Source organism: Perissodus microlepis, chromosome 22 (assembly GCF_051167445.1).
Source record: "Perissodus microlepis isolate ML-2025 ecotype Zambia chromosome 22, ASM5116744v1, whole genome shotgun sequence".
NCBI classification, from domain to species: domain Eukaryota; kingdom Metazoa; phylum Chordata; class Actinopteri; order Cichliformes; family Cichlidae; genus Perissodus; species Perissodus microlepis.
The window spans coordinates 8,080,595-8,101,340 of NC_140481.1; the positions used below are offsets into that span (position 1 = coordinate 8,080,595).

Sequence of the window (20,746 nt, forward strand, 5' to 3'; positions counted from 1 at the left end):
ATGACTAAGTGGGAGAAAAAACAAACAAAAGAAAAACAGTCAAGTGCTCTGGTTTGTAACACTCAGAGATTCCAGAGAATTCAAAGAACATCCCTCTCTCCTCCTCCTCCTCGCTCGAGGAATAAAGGCAAGAGCTGATAGCTGATAGTGAGGCGGGTTAGGCAGAACACTGCTGGGGGCTTTTAGAGCACATGCTGCTTTTGGCAATCCTAAATCCCATTAAGAAATTCCTGAGCGCTGCACAGAGGAACACAGTTTGTGTTGAGCTGACTGGCTTTTGAGTGCATAGCCAGCAAAAAATCTTGAATCTTCCTGCTCATCACAGGATGCCTGCCCCCTCCTCAAACACCGCTGGGCTCCAGGAACCACCAGGAAACAGTGATGTAAACCCTCACTGTGACAGATTACTGCCTGGGCTGTAGAGACAGGAGACAGCCAGCTATGTGTGAGTGTGTGTGTGTGTGACTGATATTTTGTTTGTGTTGTGTGTGTGACATACTAGCAATCATCCTTAACTTCAGCTCAGGACTTCTCACTATTAGCAAGCCAGTCTGATGAGTCACAGGTTCCCATTCATTAAACTGGCACACACACACAAACACACACAACACCCGGGTCACTGGCAGGTCACAGTTATTCACATTTTCTCACATCACCCTCTTGCCTCTCGAGCTCTCACGCATGCACACAACATTCATTGGCTCACCCTCCCTCACCCCCTCCTCCCTCTGGGCAGGGATTTCCCTCTACTAAAGATGAAGGGAGGGAGGGCATGATAGAAATAGAGTCAGAGAGAGAATCGTGTGACTTTTACACACACACACAGTCACACACACACACACAAAACCCTCTTCCCCCATTCATCATTTCTGGCTCAGCACTAATCTCCAGGGAGTGTTGCCGTGCTGCTGTAGCCCAGGGCCAGGCACCAGGCAGCGAGGACACGCCACTGACGGAGCATCGCTATCGCCAAATCACCTCCTGCCTTTCTCCTGCCATTACTTCCTCCACCACCCCCACCCCCAAAACCCTCCCCTGCCCTTCTTTCGTACTAACTAGAGGGCTGATGCCAGCTGACAAGCACCCTGATGTCTCCTGTAACAACACCCTGGCGCTGACTCAGTGCCCCGTGTCTGACAGCCTGGGTCTCAGCCAGACTGAAGCAGCATGTGGTTGCTCCTGGTGTGGTTGCTCCTGGCAGCTATAAACAAGGAGTCCCCTCCAAAATAAACAGCATCGCATGCAACAAGCAATGACCCTTCCTGGCTGCAACCTCCTCACCCTTAACAACTGCTATGAATGAGCGCCAGTTCATCCGCTGACTTTTACCCAGTTCATTGAAACATTTAGCATTCTGCTGTCATCACCGTTGCCACAAAAATCAAAGTGGGGAAGTCGGAAAGGACAAGTCTTTCGTCATGTCCTGTGCAAATGCCAAGGACTATTCCCCCAAGGCATGTGTTTGTGGAACCGTCCAAAGGACTTACAGCTACGCCGCCGTCATTTATAACTCCTACGATATAGGGGAGCAGCGATTTATGGAGGGTGGCTGCTCCTACATGAGATGACAAACAATGCTCTATGAATGGCTTTAAAAACGGCAATTAATGGGATATAATAAAATAGACTAGTTTATAGACAGCTGATGTGAGGCAAATAGAGCAGAGATGATGTGATGAATTGTACTTAATCCAAACTGCGCCCAAGGGAGAAAGGGAAATCTGAAATAAGCTTCATTCATTGCATTTTAAATCTAAGGAGGCAGTAAACTGCATGACAGTGAAGCGGAGCAGCAGCGCTCACCTGGGCTGGGAGGCTGGATTTTGGGCTGGTTCTTTTTGGTGTCCGTGTTGAAGAAGTCTGGGGGAGGGTCCTCGCCGCGCTCCATTTTGCACTCAAAGGCGTACAAACACTGGATGTACTGTTTTTTGAGCGAGCTGGCTGCGCTGCTCGACGTGCCCACGTTCAGGTTGGTAGCCAGCTCCCTCCACTTCTTGTTCTTGTTCACCTGGTGGGCGAGAGAGGAAGGAGGTGGTTCAGAAAGCTGTATACGAAATTTTTTATTTATTTTTTAAAATCACCGACGATCGTCCTTCTGATCTGAACGATTCACATCAAATTCAGGTGGAAGTCCAGGTGTACCTGGGTGAGGCCGCCGATCTCTTTGACGGATATGTAGAGCCTGAAGAGATCGAGGGGCTTACGGCCCACAGCGGGCAGATTGTTCATGCCCATGGCTTTCTCCTCAGCAAAGGCCAAGTATCGGTCCACCCAAATTTTCCTCTCTGGCTCCGGGCCAAGCTCGTACAGACGGGTTATTTTCTCATTGGTGATGGTGGAAGAGCTCGACTTCTGTTGGACGGGTGACGGAAGAAAATCGTAAGAACGAGAAAAAAGGAGGGCGGGGGGAAAAAAGCTGGACTTTGAATGTGTACCTTCTTGGATTCTGGCTTGGGAGTCCCGTCCACTTTGTTGTTCATCTTCGGAGCAGGATTCATTTTGTCCATGCCAAACTCTGAACTTGGAGCCATTCCTGGGAGAACGGGGGCAATGACAGAAGGGTATAAAAATAAAACGATTACCAGTCTATAAAACTGTTTTATAGACACAACCCTCAGGCCTGCAGCTGTACTCCAATCACCTGATCAGGGCTATAGTTTCACTTGTACTCACCAGGGCTATTGTTGGCTATGTTTGCTCCTGCCATTGGATACGGCCCTGGCCCACCTTGGTTTATCATACTGTGCATGCTGTTCATGCCTGGGCCATACGGAGAGCCTGCTCCCATCATGCCCTGGGACATGTTAGGATAGCTGGGTGGCCTACAGAAAAGAATGCTTGATTAGAAGAAATGCTAAAAAACAATAACCAAAAAGAAACAATGGATGCGCACTAGTCATATAAATTTTATTTATTGAATTTTATTGTTTTATTTATATTTTGATATTGCTAGGGATGATGCAATGATCGGGGACCATTCTTAATTGCGTTGTTCTCATGACAATGACAATAAAGTTTCTGATTCTGATTCTGAACAGGATGATTAAAAGTTGCCACCCCTGTAGCAGAAACTAGAAATACTGGTCAGTTAAACTAATTATTTCTATTTTTCTAATGTCAAACTGAGTTAACATGTTTCTAAGACGGCAAGCAGCAACTTGCCACTACCAGGGCACACAGTCCCACTCTTTGTGACAAGAAGTTGTAAACAAGCAAGTTGGGGAGGTAAGGTAGATGAAATCCCTGTGAGTCAGTGCAGTTCTGCAGAATTTTATTCCAGATAATGAATGGTACCATCTCGAGGCTGTGTCAGAGTGAAATTAGTGCTGTTTCTACAATGGTCACTTGAACCTGGCTCCAAAAGAAAGTCAGTCTCCACAGACTCAGATGTTTCAAAAAGCGTGTTCACAGCCTGATACCAAAAAATGTGGCTTTGGCTTCTATAAATATTTTCCTGTAGAACAAGTCCACAGTGACTGACTGTTGTTTTTAACTTAAACATTCAGAGACTTTTATGGCCGCTATGACTGACAGATGCGTTGACACAGGCGGCTGGAGGTGAGCTACGTCTCAGCTCTGCTAATTCGAGTCTCTGAACTGGACTTCCTCACGGTGTTTGTGCTGTTGCTCCCTTTTGGATAAATTTTAATGGAATTTTCTGACAAATAATATGGTTTGCTGTCAACTTAATCGTACTACCCAGCCCATCCAATATGTCTGTGCAGCAGTTTTTGGTGAATGCAATTCTAGCATTCTATTTTTCTACCTTAATTTGAGCAAAGAGTACAAAAATAAGAAGAAAAAAAACATTTCATAGACGCAACCTTAGGGCTGTGTCCAAATATGGTCGTGTTTCCTTTTAAAAAACAAAACATAAGCATCAAAACATAAGCATCACCTATTTAATCAACTAATAATTAGTCACAAGTAATCCCTGAAAGGATCCACTGCAAACACAGACTTTGCGTGAGTGAATTATGTCTTTTCCTTCACAGAGTTCAGTTTCATTTGTAGGAAACATTAATTTAAGTCATAGGGTACCATTTGCCAAGCCCACAAGAGCTGCTCTGTAGGCTCAACAGGCATCCCTGCTTAAGAAGGATGTGATTCAGTGATTGCAGAGACCATCTCCTCTTCTGTGATAGATAAGTGTTTGGGCTACTGCCACCACTCAAGCACCAAAACATGTAACAGACTGGATTGTGTGTGAGGTAAACCAAGGACACACACACACACACACACACACACACACACACACACACACACACACACACACACACACACACCAAAGTGATGAGAAAATCTCCTTAAAGCTATACATTCAATGACCCTCAACAGTCACAGGCTCACACAGATGTCACTGATGCAGCCAGGAGCACCCACCTGTTGTGTATAGAGTTTGTTGGTCCGTGGTGCATGGAAGGACCACCATCCTTCCTCGTCATGACCGGAGGGGGACACATGCCGGACCCCACCTGAGGAGGCATGCCGCCCATATTGGAGGCCATGGCAGGACCGTAAGGCCGAGTGCCCATCTGCCCAGGACCTATCCTGCCCGGTGGCATGCTTCCATACGGAGCCCCGCTGCCCTGACCGGGAATGGGGTTCATGGAGCCACCCATGCCGGGGCCACTGGGGTAATTGGCGTTGGGCATCCCTGTGTAGCCGGGCTGCCTGGGATAACCTGAAAGTGTTACAGATCAACATTTAGAGTTTCATGCGCTCCTGCTGTGTTTCAGCCTAAAACAGATTTCATCTAGTCACTTGTCACTGACGGGATAAAGAGTTTCACCAGTCCGGCTCTAAATTTACCTCAGCTTGTCAGAACAAGCAGCCTGATGAAGCGGGCTTTATCTGGCTCCCGCCTTTCTCTGCTATGACTCATAGCAGAACTTCTTCAAAGCCCACAGAAACCATCTGAGACTTCAAAGTGCACTGATATAATTTCATGAATGTAAGAAGTGAGAGGAAACTTCAAAGCCTCTTAGAAAAAAAATCTGGGCTATCTATGAAACTGTGATGGTCACAGGACAACCACTGTAAACTCATTCATAATATTTTTAGTATTAAAAAAAGAAAAAAAAGTCTGCTTGATTTGACAGAGCGGAGACACTGCACTCTTATTTTTCCTGCTGTACAGAAGGCCCTCAAAGCAACACCACCCAAGATTCACAGCCTCATGTCTCACCTGGCGGGCCGTACTGGCCCCCCTGAGGGACGTAGTTTCCCATGGTATTGTTCTGAGGATAAGGGCCCATCCCACCATGCATCTGGACTCCTGAAGACTGGCGTGGAGATAAGGCCGAGCCAGGCTGTCCAGGGGACCCGTAAGGAGGCATCTGAGGATTGCGCATGTACACTGGAGAAAAGACAGGGAACATTAAGCAACACTGTTACTTTTTACACACACATATCAAAGTTTGATTAATTCTGCAACCAATATTAAGTGGTAATAATTAGATGCCTATTGTATCTTATGTTAAACACTTAATGTTAAAAAAAAAACAAGAAAATAAACAAAAAACAACAAAAACAAAAAACTCCACGCTACATCTGCTTTAGCATACATTTGCACAACACATTATGGCTTATGCTCTTCACTTCCTCACAAACACAACACAGTACAGTGTGTCTGCCTGCTCTCATTTGACCTGGCAAGTAGAGCACATTCTTATTTAGAAGCACAGCCTGGGGGAGTGCTTGCAGATGGGAGGAATGCATACAAGTGCAAACAATCACACCTAAAAGCTGCTGAGAATGCGGCGCACACACTGCTGGCCACTGAGCACACGAGGAGATACTCTTTAATGGGTTTCTGTTTGCAAACACTTCCAACACACTCACCTCTGTCCTGGCTCATGGATGAGTGCATGATGCTGTCTGACTGGACGCTGGGCGGCCGAGGAGGCATCTGATTACCTGCGGGACAGCGATGACATGGGTCTGAAATTACCGTGGGAACTGCGGAAATTTGTCTCCTTTATTTACAATCAATGCTTGCTTTTAAACTTTGAAATACTGGCCATAAAATGAGTGTGAGCCAGTCACATTCAAGCTAATAAACTGTGGCAAGTCTCTCCACAATGAGCAGAGGGTGGCACTGTAACCTCCGTCTCTCCGTCAGCGAATGGTTTACTAGCATCATGTTAGGAGAAACCTAAAGTTCCATATCTTGCAAATCGCTTCATAAATTACAAATGTGATCCGCATCGAGTTTTGAATTAAAACTCTAAATCTGTCTGTTTTTTATTAAATATGTCAGACAGGATTTCTGCTGGATACGATGAATAGCTGACTACAAAGACATTGAAATTATTGTTGTTGGTTAGCCGTATCGAGCAGGTCCATTTTTACATTTAGCAGTCTTTGGCAAGTGAAAATAAATAACTGCTCAGTTGTTTCAGGACATCATATTTATGGTGATTTTCCTGTAAATATTCTGCATTTGTACTTTATCCTGTTCTCTACTGACACCCACATAATGCTATGTATTATTCTTCTAGAACAAACTTGGTTTTAATTTTCACATTTTTCCTTGCCATAAAATCCCCCTACGTAGTCTTTCGCAGCTGAATTTCAGATTTCAAAGACCATTTCAAAACGACTGAACTTAAAGACCTGAAGATCTAAAACAACTGTATTAAAGCAGAGTAGAAACAGAATAATGTTTTAGCTGTGTGCTGCTGTAGGTCTGAAACAACAGTATTAACGGTATTGTGCGTTTACCTGGCACAGCAGCGGGGGACAGGGGGCCGGTGCGAGAAGGGGTGACGCTAGCTGGGGAACCCACAGGTGACGGCGAGGGTCCACGTATGCCCGGCAGGTGAGGCGAAGTGTGCGGGGAGAAGGGTGACTGGGCCGGGTTGCTCTGCTCGCCCTGGCTGCTGGACACGCCCGAGGTGCTGACACCCGGGCTCAAAGCGCCTTCTGTACCAGTGGGAAGGTCGTCGATGGAGCCGGATAAATCCTTGAAGGAGAAGAGCAACAGAACATGAGTCGACGATGACACTACATTCGTTCGTTTACACTGTAACAAGTGGCTTAACAAATTTATTTTTACAATTCACATCACCAACTTGTTACTGATAACAAGTCAACACATTTCTCTCTCGCTTTTCCATAAAGTATCAGTTCCTACAGCTTGTGGAAGCATTTGCATCATTTTGTGAAGCGATGATGACTCAGCTGCTGATGAGTTCTCCTTAACATGAAGAACCACCAAGCAGCTCCAGAACAGCGGCGAGGCCCACAGACGAGGAGAAAAAGGCCAGTGCTACAGTTCTCAAGCTGTAATGGCTAGCCGTTAGCTAAACGTGTCGCTATGAAGGGAAATTACCAAGCAATTAGCAATATCAACTCGATATGCAGTGAAGTGCAGTCAGTAGGTACACCGGGATAGATATCATATCATTACAATTGCTGTAGTAAGGCATGCTAGTCTAATCAAAGATGAAATGTTCAGATATGGTTCTGGTAACAAATGAAGCAGAAATCCACCAGAGTTATGGAGTTATTCTCTTCTTTGTGATACAACCATGATCATGGCATCGGGGCTGCGGCAAAAAGACGCATTGTCCAACAAGTTGCCTTTAAAAGTAACTGATGAGCATATGGGCTGCAAATACAGAACAAGCAAACTGTTCAGGTTTCATCAGACAAAACAAAACAAAAAAATCTCTGCCACTCTTTTGTGGAGGCTCAGCTTATGATGGGAAGAGAGAAATTAAGTGGAAGAACTGATACTTGATATCAAAAGGTAAGGGTGAGTGTGTGCGCTGGGATGTAAATGAGGCTCTAAAAACGTATAAAACCTGGAAAAAGAAAGCGGCTGCATTCTGGGAATCACATTTGGGAGAAATGAATAAGAAATGATGAATATATTCAGGCTTTTCTCCTCCTGACCTGCATGAGGAGGGTGAGGCTGTTTTATTTTCAGTGTCATGTCAAAGTCAAGAGAAGTCAAATCAAGTAAGTGGAAATCCAAATGGGCACTGATGCATTACAGCAATCTTTGCCCTCACCGGGGTGTGTATGTTACTCTCTCATAGAAGGCTGCCAGCCCTATTACAGTTCAATAATACATTTGGGTACAATGACTTCTTTTCCCACCTTTTTAAAAATACTCCACACATCACTCCCATAATGCCGATAATGATCCGTGCTGGCAAGGAGAACTGAGTTTGACTTGCAAAGAGAAAGTGGGGGGAAAAAAACAAACATTTGAAGCGAGTCATCTCGGGAGGCAGTTGAAATAATTGGTGCTGGGCACGGGCTCTGGTGCCATGTGGTGTTGTTATTGAGCCTCGCTGGCTGCGACACAAAGACGGGCGGGCGGGCAGGAAGGTAGGAAGGCAGCCGGCAATGATTATGTTTGTGGGAAGGTGAATGTTTACACACTGGCCACTCACGTGGAGACCATGTGCTCACTCAGAAATGCAAGCTCATCTGCCAGTCACATCGGAGGAAGGGAAAAAAATGGGAGGGAGTGAGGAGGAGGAGGAGGAGGAGGAGGGGGTGGGAGAGAAAAATAAAGCAGCACTCATTGGATTGTGGCCAACTATTCCCATAGAAATCTCACACTCGCAGGCTGGCTGCAGCCCCGAAGCCGGCGGTTTTGCACTTGAAACGGCGCCCGTTGCTATTTTTGGGATGTGACCTGATGGAGGAACCCCAGAGGGAGTGACAGGAGGACGACGCTGATTCAGAATCCACCCTTCCCTCCCCCTCCAATCCACCCTCACCCCGTTCCTTCGGCCCTCCCTCCCTCCGGCTCTTCCTCTCCTGCTCCGGTGACTGCACAAACCCAGGCCTCTCTGACCCACACTGGAAATACGGCACCAACAAAACCACGTGAAACGCAGCAGGAAGGGAGTATCGCACTCCAAAGTGTTTCCCTGGCTGACTCCCAATTAATGTTCGCAAATGCAAAAGTGGGTTAGAGGCACATCATTAGGTCTTCGTGCTTTGGAATCAAGAACAGGGAACCGAACAGCGTGACATTCTTTGCTCAAACAACCATAGCAGGAACCCTTTTTCCAGCAGCCAGCATCGTCAGCTGACCTACACCCACCCCCTCCTTCTCCTGTTCCCAACCAAGAGATCACAAGACTGGTCATCTGACAGACGGCTCCATCTGAAGGGCTCCGACTGGCCAGATGCCACGATGACCACCTCTGTAGTTGGTACTCACAGAGACTCAGAAGCTGCTGCTCAGAGTCAAATCTCAGCCACAAAACAAGTTCTAAACCACGGCTTCCTCAACACAGACCAAAGAGGAAAGGATTCAGTTAGTGGGTTCAGCTGAGGAGACACACCTCAGCAGGAGGATGCACACTCAAGACGAACAAACTGTCATTATGAGACAGAAAAAAGGATTTAACACATGATCGTGGATGTGGGGTACTTCTAGAGATCCATGGGGGTGTAAAAGCAGAACAAGATCAATCGAGTATATCAGTCGTCATTCTTGGTAGTACCGCCTCACAGTGGCTTTTAAACCATATTAAGATTTGGGGATTGAGGTAAACTGTCTGATTATTATAGTTTGTTTAGTTTAGTTTGTGTGTAGTTTGTGTAGTGGAGTTTCTGCCTTTTTTTATTAAGCCTATTTTCAGTTGACAGATTTACTTTTAATCAAAGGTTGGCAGTGATGTAACTCCAAACTAGTTACGCATGAAACACACATTTATGTTGTCGTCTTGGAGCCTAGAGGTTGATGACCACCAGCTAAACACAGAGACAAGAATCATGCCATTAAAGCAACTATCACTTTACACCAATCAATATTAGATGGGTTAGGATGGCGGGTTAAAGGTACGACCACCATATTATCAAGCAATACCAGGATTTCAACGATCTTTGGCTGTGTTTGGGTTCCAACGACCATTTCCAAACAGCATTGATTAAAGCTCAAGAGAATCATTTTAAATAACCACGTTTGCATTGTTCTGGTGCTAAAATTGAACTCCTAACTCTGAGACGGCCTGTTAGCATTCGTCATTCCTGCCACACTTTAAAGTCCACCGTGTGGCACACTGAAGTGTGCATCATGTGTCCAGCAAAAAGCTGGGATTGAGTTAGCTGGAATAAAGTTGTGAGAGCAGTCTTCCATTTTTATTTTCCTCCAGATTACAGAATATCTGTAAGAAACAAAAAGAAGCTGGTTGGTGCTAACAGGTCCAGACTGGGACCAGAATAAATCAGCAGGACTTTAAAGTGACATAACATCTGAGAAAAACAGGAAAGTAAACAAAAAAAACAAACAAATGTGTTTTTGTGACAACGCTGCATGGTACGGCATGAAAACCGCAAAAATTAAAATATGCCTTAATGGCCCGATAACGCCGGCAAAAGCTCCGTTTGTGCAGCCTGTGTGCACTGCTACAGTGGCACGTATGCAGCGTACAGACTGAGCTCTTTAACATTCTGTAAATATCTGACAGCTCTGATTCCTCAGCTTGGATAGGCAGAAGAATTGTACACACACACACACACACACACACACACACAAGCTCCTACCTACTCCCACTCCGCAGTCATTGATTTTTCCCAGCTCAATACTGCACAGCACCAGCCTGTTCTGCTGACTGCACAAGCCGGACAGCGAGGAGAGGACGGAGGGGGAGGGGTGGTGGATGCTGGTGATACTGATGCTGCTGAGGCTCTGCTATTCAACGCGCTCATTATTTAAGGCAAATGATGAAGAGGAGGAGAGAGGACATAGATCAGGCATGAGGAGGAGTTGAGAGGTGGCGTGGTTAAGTTGGAGTAGCGTGTGAGCACAGGTGTGGTGTGTGACTCTGTGTGGGTGGAGGGGGGGAGCTTGAAGGAAGGTCACAGCAGCATTATCAATGGCAAATATGACAACTGACAATATGAAAATACAGAAATGAGCCATTTCTCTATGTGCAGGGGGAGAAAGGGGAGGACCTGTGAGCCGTGTTGCAGAGAGAGCAGCAGAGAAGCTGCAGCTCTTTCTGTAGAAAGCCTCTCTGTGGCAGCCATTTTGTGCTTTTTCCCAGCACTGCCTAACATGGAACTTCAGAGCTGAGAAGTGCAGAACAGACTTCGGGAGCTTTCAAAGGCTGAAAAGCAGCGTTTCGAACGATGAATTCGTTTTAAATTCATTTTAAAAACGATACAAACTTTCCAGAATTTTATTATTCTTCGTCTCCTTCTTCTAACGCACTTCTTGTTCACAAATGCTGAAAATCTTCGCTGCTCCCACAGTTCTTACATTCTCCACTTCTCTCTCGCCCGTGCTGTCTCTGAGTCATCTGCTCTGCTCTCTGCCGTCCTAATGTATTCCATTTGCAGATTACTTCACTGAATCAATCAAGCTCGACCAGAGCCATTAGTCTGCCAAGCCAGCCTTTTTTCTCCCTCTTTTTTTCTTTGGTAGGTTATGAGAAGCAGAAAGTGGAAGAAGCAGCGTAGTGGCTCGGAGTTAATGACACGTATCTGGAACATGTAACCCTGGTCAGTGGTGTAACTAGATCTGGTGGTGGTGGTGAGGAGGAAGAAGAGAAGGGAGGGGGGTGTCAAAGTTCATCTTTGAGTCACACACTTTCCCTGACCCGCTTCATTCTGTCATCCTCAGACCTCAGAGTCTCACCCGCTGCCTGGGCTGGCAAGCTCCCTCGTTCTCAGGCCTCCAGATGCTGAACACAATATATACAGCAAGAACAAAACAAAACAAACCCAGCTCGCTCAGAGTCGACACATCCGCTGTGGCAAAGTGAAGAGAGTAAGAAGAAAGGGATGGAAGAGGAAGAGGGGGAAGCTGGCTGCATGTCAAGGGCTGCCATGGTTACTGTGATCCACGTGGTTGACACGTTAGAGCCGACACAGTCCCTCCCCCCTGTTGCTGCCATTCCTAGGTCTGTCTGTCTCTGTCGACGGCCTCCCTGCGTGCCTGGCAGGGTCACGGTGCAGTCAGCTACTACAAAAGAAGAAGCCCGTCATTGTTACAGGAAACGCAGACGCACCAAAGCCCTGTTCACCCCCCCCACACACACCCACACCCCCAAATATCCCTCCAGCTCCTTTAATTACATTTGTTGGGGAGGCCTGGGAGACAACACGGAAGCACAAAGCGGACAGGGCACGCTCAAACTTTGTCTTTTTTTTGCCATCTCATTCTGGAGATGTTTATGTTTATATGCCAATGACCTCGTCAGCAGAGCACTCCAGCGCTGCGCATTTACCACTTGTTCAGGACAAAGTAGGCTTTTGATATCAGAATGGGGTCATGGGAAAAGTCATCGCTTCCCTTTCAAGCTTAAGATCAAGTGAATTTTTTTTTTCCTCAGCGCAGTTTCTCTTCTCTTTCTCTCAGCTCAGAATCTGAATGTGCTGACTTGACTCACTGAGCCCAAAAGCACATTATCTCTCGCCTATGATCAGAGCGCTTGTCTTCATCATTCACAAATGACACACAGTCCTTAGACAAAGTACAACTTAAGATATTTGTTCTGTCAAACCACCAGTCAATGCTACATTACCATGAAATGCCAGCGGGTTGCTGAAAAGAAGAAAGAAGACAGACGTGTGGGCGTTGCCGACATGTCAGCCGCCACCCCAGAGCCTCCACCTGTATCTGGGGACTGTGTCCACGTACCAAGGGCTGATGGGAAGTCAACCAAAGACCTGGGGAGAGGCTGCTCCAGCCCCAGCTCAAGATTTGCAGGGCTGAGCTCAACCATAAGGGGGCACTCCCATCCCACTATGAGGGAAGAACTGGAGAAAGGAGGAGAAGCAAGGCAGGCCCCTGCCTCAAACAGCAGCAGCCATTACAGGGTTTCACACACACACAGCACAGACAGACGAGAAACTCCAGGCACAGTCAAAGCATCCTATAGGTGCGCCATGCACCCTTACTCTATATATATATATATATATATATATATATGCCACCGAGCAGATGACTCGAACGCCAGTTAGTGTTTGAAATTAACAAATTGCATTTGTGCAATTTCATCTCCCCAAGGTAAATAACAAAGGTGGATAGTGACAACAACAGCAGGGTGTCACAATGCTCACAGCACCCTGCTGGGGACAGATATCTCAGACACAATGTCTACTACCTCCACAGATGAGCAAGCTCAAACTCCCGAGAGATCAACATTACACTGCTACTTTATCAGCAGCGTGGGTAGGATAATAACATGGACCAGAAAGTAGAAGATGAAAGAGTGAACCAGCAAAAACAAAAAAAAGGGAGGATGCCACGGTATACGAAAATCTAATCCTTCTGACACTGATCGGTGCTGTTCAGCTTTTACTTTGCTGTGTGATACAGGCTTGCAGTCAAAAAAAAAAATCTAGGCCAACTATGAATCTTAATCAATAAGTAGGGAGGTCTTTTTTAAACGCTCCACATTTGCCTAATTGAGCTTCACTGTGGGGGTAACACAAAAAAAAGGAGGTGTGCAATGCACACAAACACTGCAGCAGCCTGTGTGGAGCTACCACAGAGTAGATGAAGGGAGGCGGTGGAGAGGAGGGAGGGGGTGGTTGGAGGGGTCTGATTGCTGTGAATAATGGGGAGATGGTGTGTGCGTGGGGGGCCTTTTGTGGAGATCACAATAGTAGCAGGGAGTCCCAGGGCAGCGCACAGATGCCCGAGTGAGGCAGGCAGCTGCCCAGCCCGAGGTGAGGGGTGATGGGATGCGCAGGGCTGAGGGGGCTGGAGGGGCCTCGGGGTGAGGTGGGGGAGCTAGAAGGGTGGGGAGGCTCCAGACCTCTACAGCCAGTCTGCCTGCTTTCCAGACCAGCAACGCCCCTCCCTCTTACTGTCACACAGTGTGTCTAGAGGGCGCTACTAAAGCAACGGACACCAGCAGTGAATTAACTGGGGATAGGAGGAAAAAAATCATATGTAATATGAAAAGGGATATTTCGCAGAGCGAGAGTTAAATTCATTGTCAGCCTCTTTTCATCAGTCCGTGCTCAGCAGCTTGTTCCAGCGAGCGCCAGAGAAAGCCAGGGACATACAGTGCTGCAGTCAGCCACAGTCTTTGTGCTGCAAAACTAGCTCAGCCCAGCAAAAATGGAGGCAGAGGGGAGGGGCATGGGAGAGTGTGCACGCGAGTGTGAGAGTGAGTGAGTGTGCAGAGAGCGCAGAAGGGAGAGTGCTTGATGCATTCTGTGTGTGCGTGTGTGCGTGCGTGTGTCAGGGCTTTTTTGTTAAGTTTTTGGGGTGGTTTTTTTTTTCCAGGTGGAGAAACAATTCAGTGAAGTAAATGCAAAACAAGACACTTTGTCAACAGACTGAATTTCCTCAAATACATTCATTAAAAATCATCTAAAGAAAAGAAGGAGAAAGAAACAGACAAGCTGGGAGAATGGGGGGGAGGCACCCTGGAATCTGAATAAGACATGTCCACACAGGAAGCAAGGCCCCCAGAATAGCAACAGGAAACTGGCCCAGGACTCTGAATACTGTCAGAACCTCGCAAAACAAGGCTGCGCTGCACAGCGTTATGAAAGCTGATTTACTGAGAGAAGAGAGCGAACGAGGAAGGGAAGAGAGGGGGAGGAGGGCGCAGGCGAGGGAAAGAAAAAACGAGAATTTAGACAGAAAGAGGAACGAGTCAGAGAGAGAGAGGGGGGAGAAATATATTCATATAGAAATATATTTCAAACAGAAATAAAGAAATGCTGCACAAAAACAGAGTGTAATAATGAAAAAGGCGCTGAGGGGGTTGGGCTGGGTAGGAGAAAAAAGAGAGAGAGAGACAGAGAGAAAAAAAAAGTGGGCCGGCCTTGTCAGGCTGATTGCTCCAGAGCTATGTCGCAAAAACAAGCTTAGCTGCCGCATGAGAGCAGAGCTGGGTTGGGCTGAGGAGGGAATGGGGATTGGAGGCAGAAGGAAGGGAGGGGAAGGGAAGGGAAGGGAGGGGGGGGACTCGGAGTTGATCAGCAAGGCTGGAAGATCCCTCGGTTCCAGATCAGAAGGCTTGGCACATAACATTAAAGGTCATTAAGAGGGGGGGGGGGGGGGGGGGGGGGGGAGGGGGGGGACTGTTGTTGGTGTGGGTGGTCCCTGAGCTCTGGATAAGAGTGGATTCACGCAAAGGCGGGACTCAAGATAAGCAGTGATACGTTTAAAGGTGGGGAAAACTAGGATCTTCAGTGGATGGCTGTCCAACCAAAACAACAAAAAACAGGAACTTGAGAACACAAATAGCAGAAATGCATCAATGACTTTACACATAAGGCTCAAGAATCTGCATAATTAGGGAAATACATTCTCCTAACGGTAAAGACTCTTATTGTGAGAAGAGAAACCAGAGGACCAGGACAGAGGAGAGAAAAAACAAACTCGAGTGCAAGTGTATGACCAACATGTGACCTTCCTCTTAAGTCTAGAGCACATTCAGACACATCAGAAAAGAGGAGCACCACAAGCAGTGGGCGGTCCTGAGTGGGATTAGCCCCACAGTGGAGAAAGGGTGTACAAAAGACTTGGGAAAGGACAAGAAGGGGATTTTAAAGAAAAAGAAGGGAAAAAAGACTAGAAGAGAGGTGGGTGGGAGTGACGGGGCTTGATGGTGACCTGCTAGTTATTCCCCTTTCCACGGTTTGACACAGAGAGGAAGTGTCACATCTAAGGAGTATGAAAGACGCCTGCTTTACTTCTGCTGGGCCCTCGATGAACGAGTTCCAGAGTATTCACGTCTGCAGGGCTACTACTACAACACACACGGACACCCCAAAAATCTGACCAGCATCACACGTCAACATTAAAGGTGTGTCCCAGACGTGTGACATTAGCACAGACATCAAACTCGTTGGGGAGCTGCCAGAGGGGAAATTAAATAACTCCTCAAGAAGAGCTAAGTCATTCATGTGTTTTTTTTTTTTTTTTTTTTTTTAAAAAGGCAGAGTCCCCTCTTTAATCATGAACTATGGTTATTCATTACAAACAGAGTCAATAATGTGAAGTATTTGATTGAAAAAAAGAACACAAACCCTTTTTTTCTCCCCTACTTCTTATCTCTTAATTCATTTCCTTTCCTTGAAATGCCACAAGTGTTATAAGGCCAGATGAATATTCGAAGACCACAAAGACTACTACTTTGCTGCTGTATTTTTCCCCCCCAAGACAAGCTTCAGTTAGATAACCAAACGGTAAAAACATAAAAAAGGATTCCTCAGAACTGATCAAATGAACAGCGAGGTAAATACTCAACAGTTAAACTGTGCATGTGTCTCCTGGAGCCAGAGTGAAAACAAACCAGGAACCAGTTGAACCTGCTCAGCTAGTTCCACTCTGACCGCACATGTGTGTGTCTCTCTATGTTTTAATCTGTCTCTCTTCCACTTCTTATCCGCAGCCCTGTTCTCAAACCGACTGTTGCTCTCCTACCTGCACCTTCCAGCAGGCACTGAGCCTTCTGTACACCTTTATTCCCACCTCAGCAGCGGCCTAACAGACGCTGGGTTTTTAAGCACCTGCCTCAAACAGACCCATCTGTGCTCTCGATGAGGTGATGTCTGGCTGGCTCTGCACGAATGCTACTAAAGTAGCTAAATGGCATTTACCCCTCAGTCGCTGTTGGATCGGGATTCAAACAAGATCTCAGGCAGATTAAAAGAAACGAGTCTATACAAATTACTGCAGGTTCTTACAAAATAAACATTTTTTTTCCCCCTTCAAAATAAACCTGTACCTTTCTTTCTGACAGATGCACTTAAATACGCTCCTTTGCTTGGCGTAAGGCTAATTAGTTATTTAAGATTAGATTAGCAAACGCTTCCTAAACGAGAGAAGTACAAACACAATTTAGTACCAGTTACTTATTTTGAGACAAGAACAGGAAAATTTGTATCTATTACGCTCATCAATCCACTAATAAGTGGAAAATAAAAATAATCATACCACATAAAACCTCCACATTTATTGGGCTAGAATACAAGGAAGAATTTGTGTGTGGACAACACACACACAAAAAAACATTTCTATACATTTGATTTATACAACCTTGGTTTCATATGTGGTCAAACCAACACATATGAACCCCAACAAGTCTGACCAAGACCCCTTAAATGATCTTTTCTTTTCTTTTTAAATCATTATTTTATTTAAGCTGCACCCATACAGTCATAAAGCAACAGCAGAAGGACAATGAGTAAAGCAGTCAAAATGACTGCAGCTGTAAATCTTTCTCTCGGTTATTTGGGGGAACTGCATGTTAAAATAGAAAAATTCAATAATAATCAGATCAGATATTACACATATTACTTCCAAACCTGGCTTGCTTCCTAATAATGTCAAAGTGAGCACATGCAATAGGTACCCATCCAGGCCAATTCCCACCTAAACCAAACAGAGGTTTTCCAGTGGTGACAACAAATCCAAGGTTGACTGTCTCCTGGTGTGTTCAACACGGGACAAAGGGCAACTTCACATTCAAGCCCGAAAACGGCTCAAGTTAGCGAGTTACTATAACTACATTAATTCTTTTTGATATTTGTCTTCCTTGGTCACAAATGTTATTATCATTTCTTTTTTTTTTATACAAGTATGCATCTTGTTTTCTTTACTGCAGTGACCTCACGTTTGAAATGATTTTATTACAGCAGAGCAGTTAGACTTAGACTGGTTTTTGGGCTCCGACCTCACAGGTCCCCAGAAATCATGCACAAAAACTGGAGTGATAATTTTTAGAGCCTGTCGGTGGACGTTGAGGTGTTAGAAGGGATGGATAGTGATGCAGGGCAGCGACATAAAAATTAAACAGACCGCCAATTTGTGCTGTGTTTGTTATATGGTATAAGTAGAGAGTGCCATGTTATGTGTGTGACGCAGCATAGCTCGAGCTGCCTACCTCAACTAGCTAGTAGTAAGGACTAGGGGTGGGCGATATAAACGATATACGATAGAAACGATATAAATTTGGCCAACGATAGAGATTTTGACTATATCGCTCTATCGCGATAGCGCATGTTGATGATGTCATCAAGCTGCGCCTGTTTTGGTCGAAAGCATCGCAGCGGCTAAAACCATTATCATCTACAAATTATGGCGGGCGACAGTCATAGCAAAGAGATGAAGCACTTTTGAAATATGGGGAAAGCCAAAAACTGCGCTTCCTCCACTTCCGTAACATTGATTCATTAATGTTGAATTCTCTCGCAGCTGTTCTGTTCCCATGTTGTTGCAGTATATTAATAACTAACTTCGTATTGTGGATGAATAATCTCAGTTGTTCTCCTGACTGAAGTTTGGCCCGTGTATAGCATCCTGCTATGCGATTGCATTTGTCCCTGACCACCAGAATCCCTCACGTTAACTTTTATTGAGTGGAAAAAAAAGTTGGCGTTCATCCTCCAGCGTCACTGTGCTACTGTTATGCTAACATAGCTGTGTCGCTAGCAATCACATAGCACAACGTTATATACCAGGTAGTCCAACTTCAGTAACCCTGCAAACGCCACTGCTGTTTACTTTTCTGTCTTCATTTATGTTGGAAGTGATAGCAGAGCTGTACGTTTTAATTAGTTTCAAAAATCTCTCAGTCAGAACATGGTATGAAATGTTTAGGTGTAAACTAGCGAGCTAACTTCCTGTTAACGTCTAACTCCGTTAAATTTAATAAATTCTGTTTTCATGGATGCCTGGATGTTAAACTTAATTGTTACACCCGATAAAGCAGCAACGCTGATGATTTTATTAAAGATGAAAGAATTTAGACAGTTTTTAACTCTTAGTGTTCGTTTGACTTTGGGACCTGAAGCGGACGGAGTTTTGGACCCAGATTACTCCGCGAAGCTCCTCACTACGGCAGCCGTAATGCTCTGACAATCCATCAAGCAGTGCGGCTTACCAAAGTTGTACTAAAACATTTTTAACAGATTTCTGCACGCCAAAATCGGTTCGACGTCAGTAAGCACAACCAGAATTCATACATAAGGCACACTCTCGATTTTTGAGAAAATTAAAGGATTTTAAGTGTGCCTTATAGTGTGGAAAATACGTTATACAGAAGAAAATAATATATCGTGATATATATCGTTACCGCACATGCTTCAAATTATATGCGATATGAATTTTAGCCCATATCGTCCAGCCCTAGTAAGGACCACTGTCTGTATAAGCAGGTGTCCTGTTAACAACAGCAGAATTGTGATGCAGGCTGTAATGAATGTGTGGCTCTTTTTTTAACAACACATCCATTTATTTTGAGTTCGGGGAAAGGACCGGGCTAAGTACTATTTTTTTCTTACTGATAGCAGCCTTTACACATATTTCAGTTCTATCGCACAAAGCATTGGAGTTTTTACACCACTCTTTATTGTAGAGTTTCATTGTCACAAATCCTTTTCTCAGCATTTCTGACTTGTTGGTGATATTTTCTGCCGCGTTTATACTTTGGCAGAGGTTACAGAATAACTTCAGCACCTTGTACAACAGGTATCATCGATGCACATCTACTTCTAACACCTGCAGGTGTCACCCCAGCTGCTCGGACTCAGGCTGGCAGGGTTATACTCTGAGTTAGCATGGTCTCATCTGCACACACTTTGGTGTGCGTGCCGCAGGGATGAGGAGGAAAAAGAACGGGAGGAGGAGATCTGTTTACCACTGCCATAACCAGATTAATGGCTCTGTCGGCCAATCAGACAACACTGATGGGGAATCCCTGAGAAGATAGAAAGTAAAAATAATAACAATAATAAATAAATAAATAAAAATAGCCCTGGCCTAGCCTTCCTGACCAATGGCCAGGTCCACAGAGAGGTGTATAAATAAATAAGGGAAATAAATAAAAGAGGAGGGAAACACATCCTGAGGGCATCCCCTACTGGCGTAGACAGCGCTGCCTCTCATCCCTCCCTCTTTCAGCATCTTCCACTCCAACCAATCACTCACACTATTTGAAGTTATTTTCTTGCACTCCCTCAGTCCCACACATCTCCCCCCCCTCCCACCCCTCCAAACTCTGCTCCCTCACTTTCATTCTTTCTTATTAATGATCTCATTTCTCACTCTCCTTCCCTGAGGCCCAGAATGAGGTTAGATCTGCAGTCTGACCTATAAACACTGCCATGGAAACTGCAACGTGTTACAGCGAGACACCTCTTTAACACGGAGCATGGGGTGGAGGGCTGGTGGAGGGTGAGTGTGTGTGTGTGGGGTTGGGGGGTTCTCTCACCTTTATCTTAGCCAGAGGGCTATCAGATGCGAGATTTGCTTCACTTTCAACAATCCTTATCCAGGCAGAACTATTTTTCCCCACTTTCTGATTTCTTTGCTCTTTAAGAGCAAATGGAAACCGTGACTTTGCTTGCTCGTGCTATCAGCTTCTTGTGGGAAGGGTTGGGGTCTAAATTAACATTATAGCGCTCTTTACCTCTCCTTCAAAAATTCTTGTGCTGTTGTCACTGATATCCAGATACTACTGAATTCAACTTTATTTATACAGCGCCAAATCACAACAACAATCGCCTCAAAACACTTTATATTGTAGAGTAAAACATAGAATAACAGAGAGAAACCCCCAACAATCAGATAACACCCTATGAGCAAGCACTTGGCGACAGTGGGAAGGAAAATCTTCCTTTTAAGAGGAAGAAACCTCTAGCAGAACCAGGCTCCAGGAGAGGGACAACGATCTGCCACGACATGTTGGGGGAAGTTAGGAAGAGGGTGGGAGATACTTGGTTTCAAATATTCCATCTAGGAGGGAGAAAATGCTCAAGATACTGTGAATTTAGCAACAAAGCTATTACTCCACTA

The 20,746-nt window shown here is 45.4% G+C and overlaps 1 protein-coding gene across 2 annotated transcripts in view; it reads right to left on the reverse strand.

Moving 5' to 3' along the window:
* The window catches only part of arid1ab (AT-rich interactive domain 1Ab), a 58,004-nt gene that overhangs the window by 6,335 nt on the left and 30,923 nt on the right, over positions 1-20,746 (reverse strand). For both annotated transcript variants that reach the window (XM_084918490.1, XM_084918489.1), the window contains exons 5-12: positions 6,727-6,967; positions 5,845-5,919; positions 5,189-5,359; positions 4,384-4,684; positions 2,674-2,822; positions 2,436-2,533; positions 2,143-2,352; positions 1,804-2,008 (exon numbers count right to left, since the gene is read on the reverse strand). In XM_084918490.1, the coding sequence (XP_084774616.1) occupies positions 1,804-2,008; positions 2,143-2,352; positions 2,436-2,533; positions 2,674-2,822; positions 4,384-4,684; positions 5,189-5,359; positions 5,845-5,919; positions 6,727-6,967 (1,450 nt within the window). The remainder of the gene's footprint in view (positions 1-1,803; positions 2,009-2,142; positions 2,353-2,435; positions 2,534-2,673; positions 2,823-4,383; positions 4,685-5,188; positions 5,360-5,844; positions 5,920-6,726; positions 6,968-20,746) is intronic.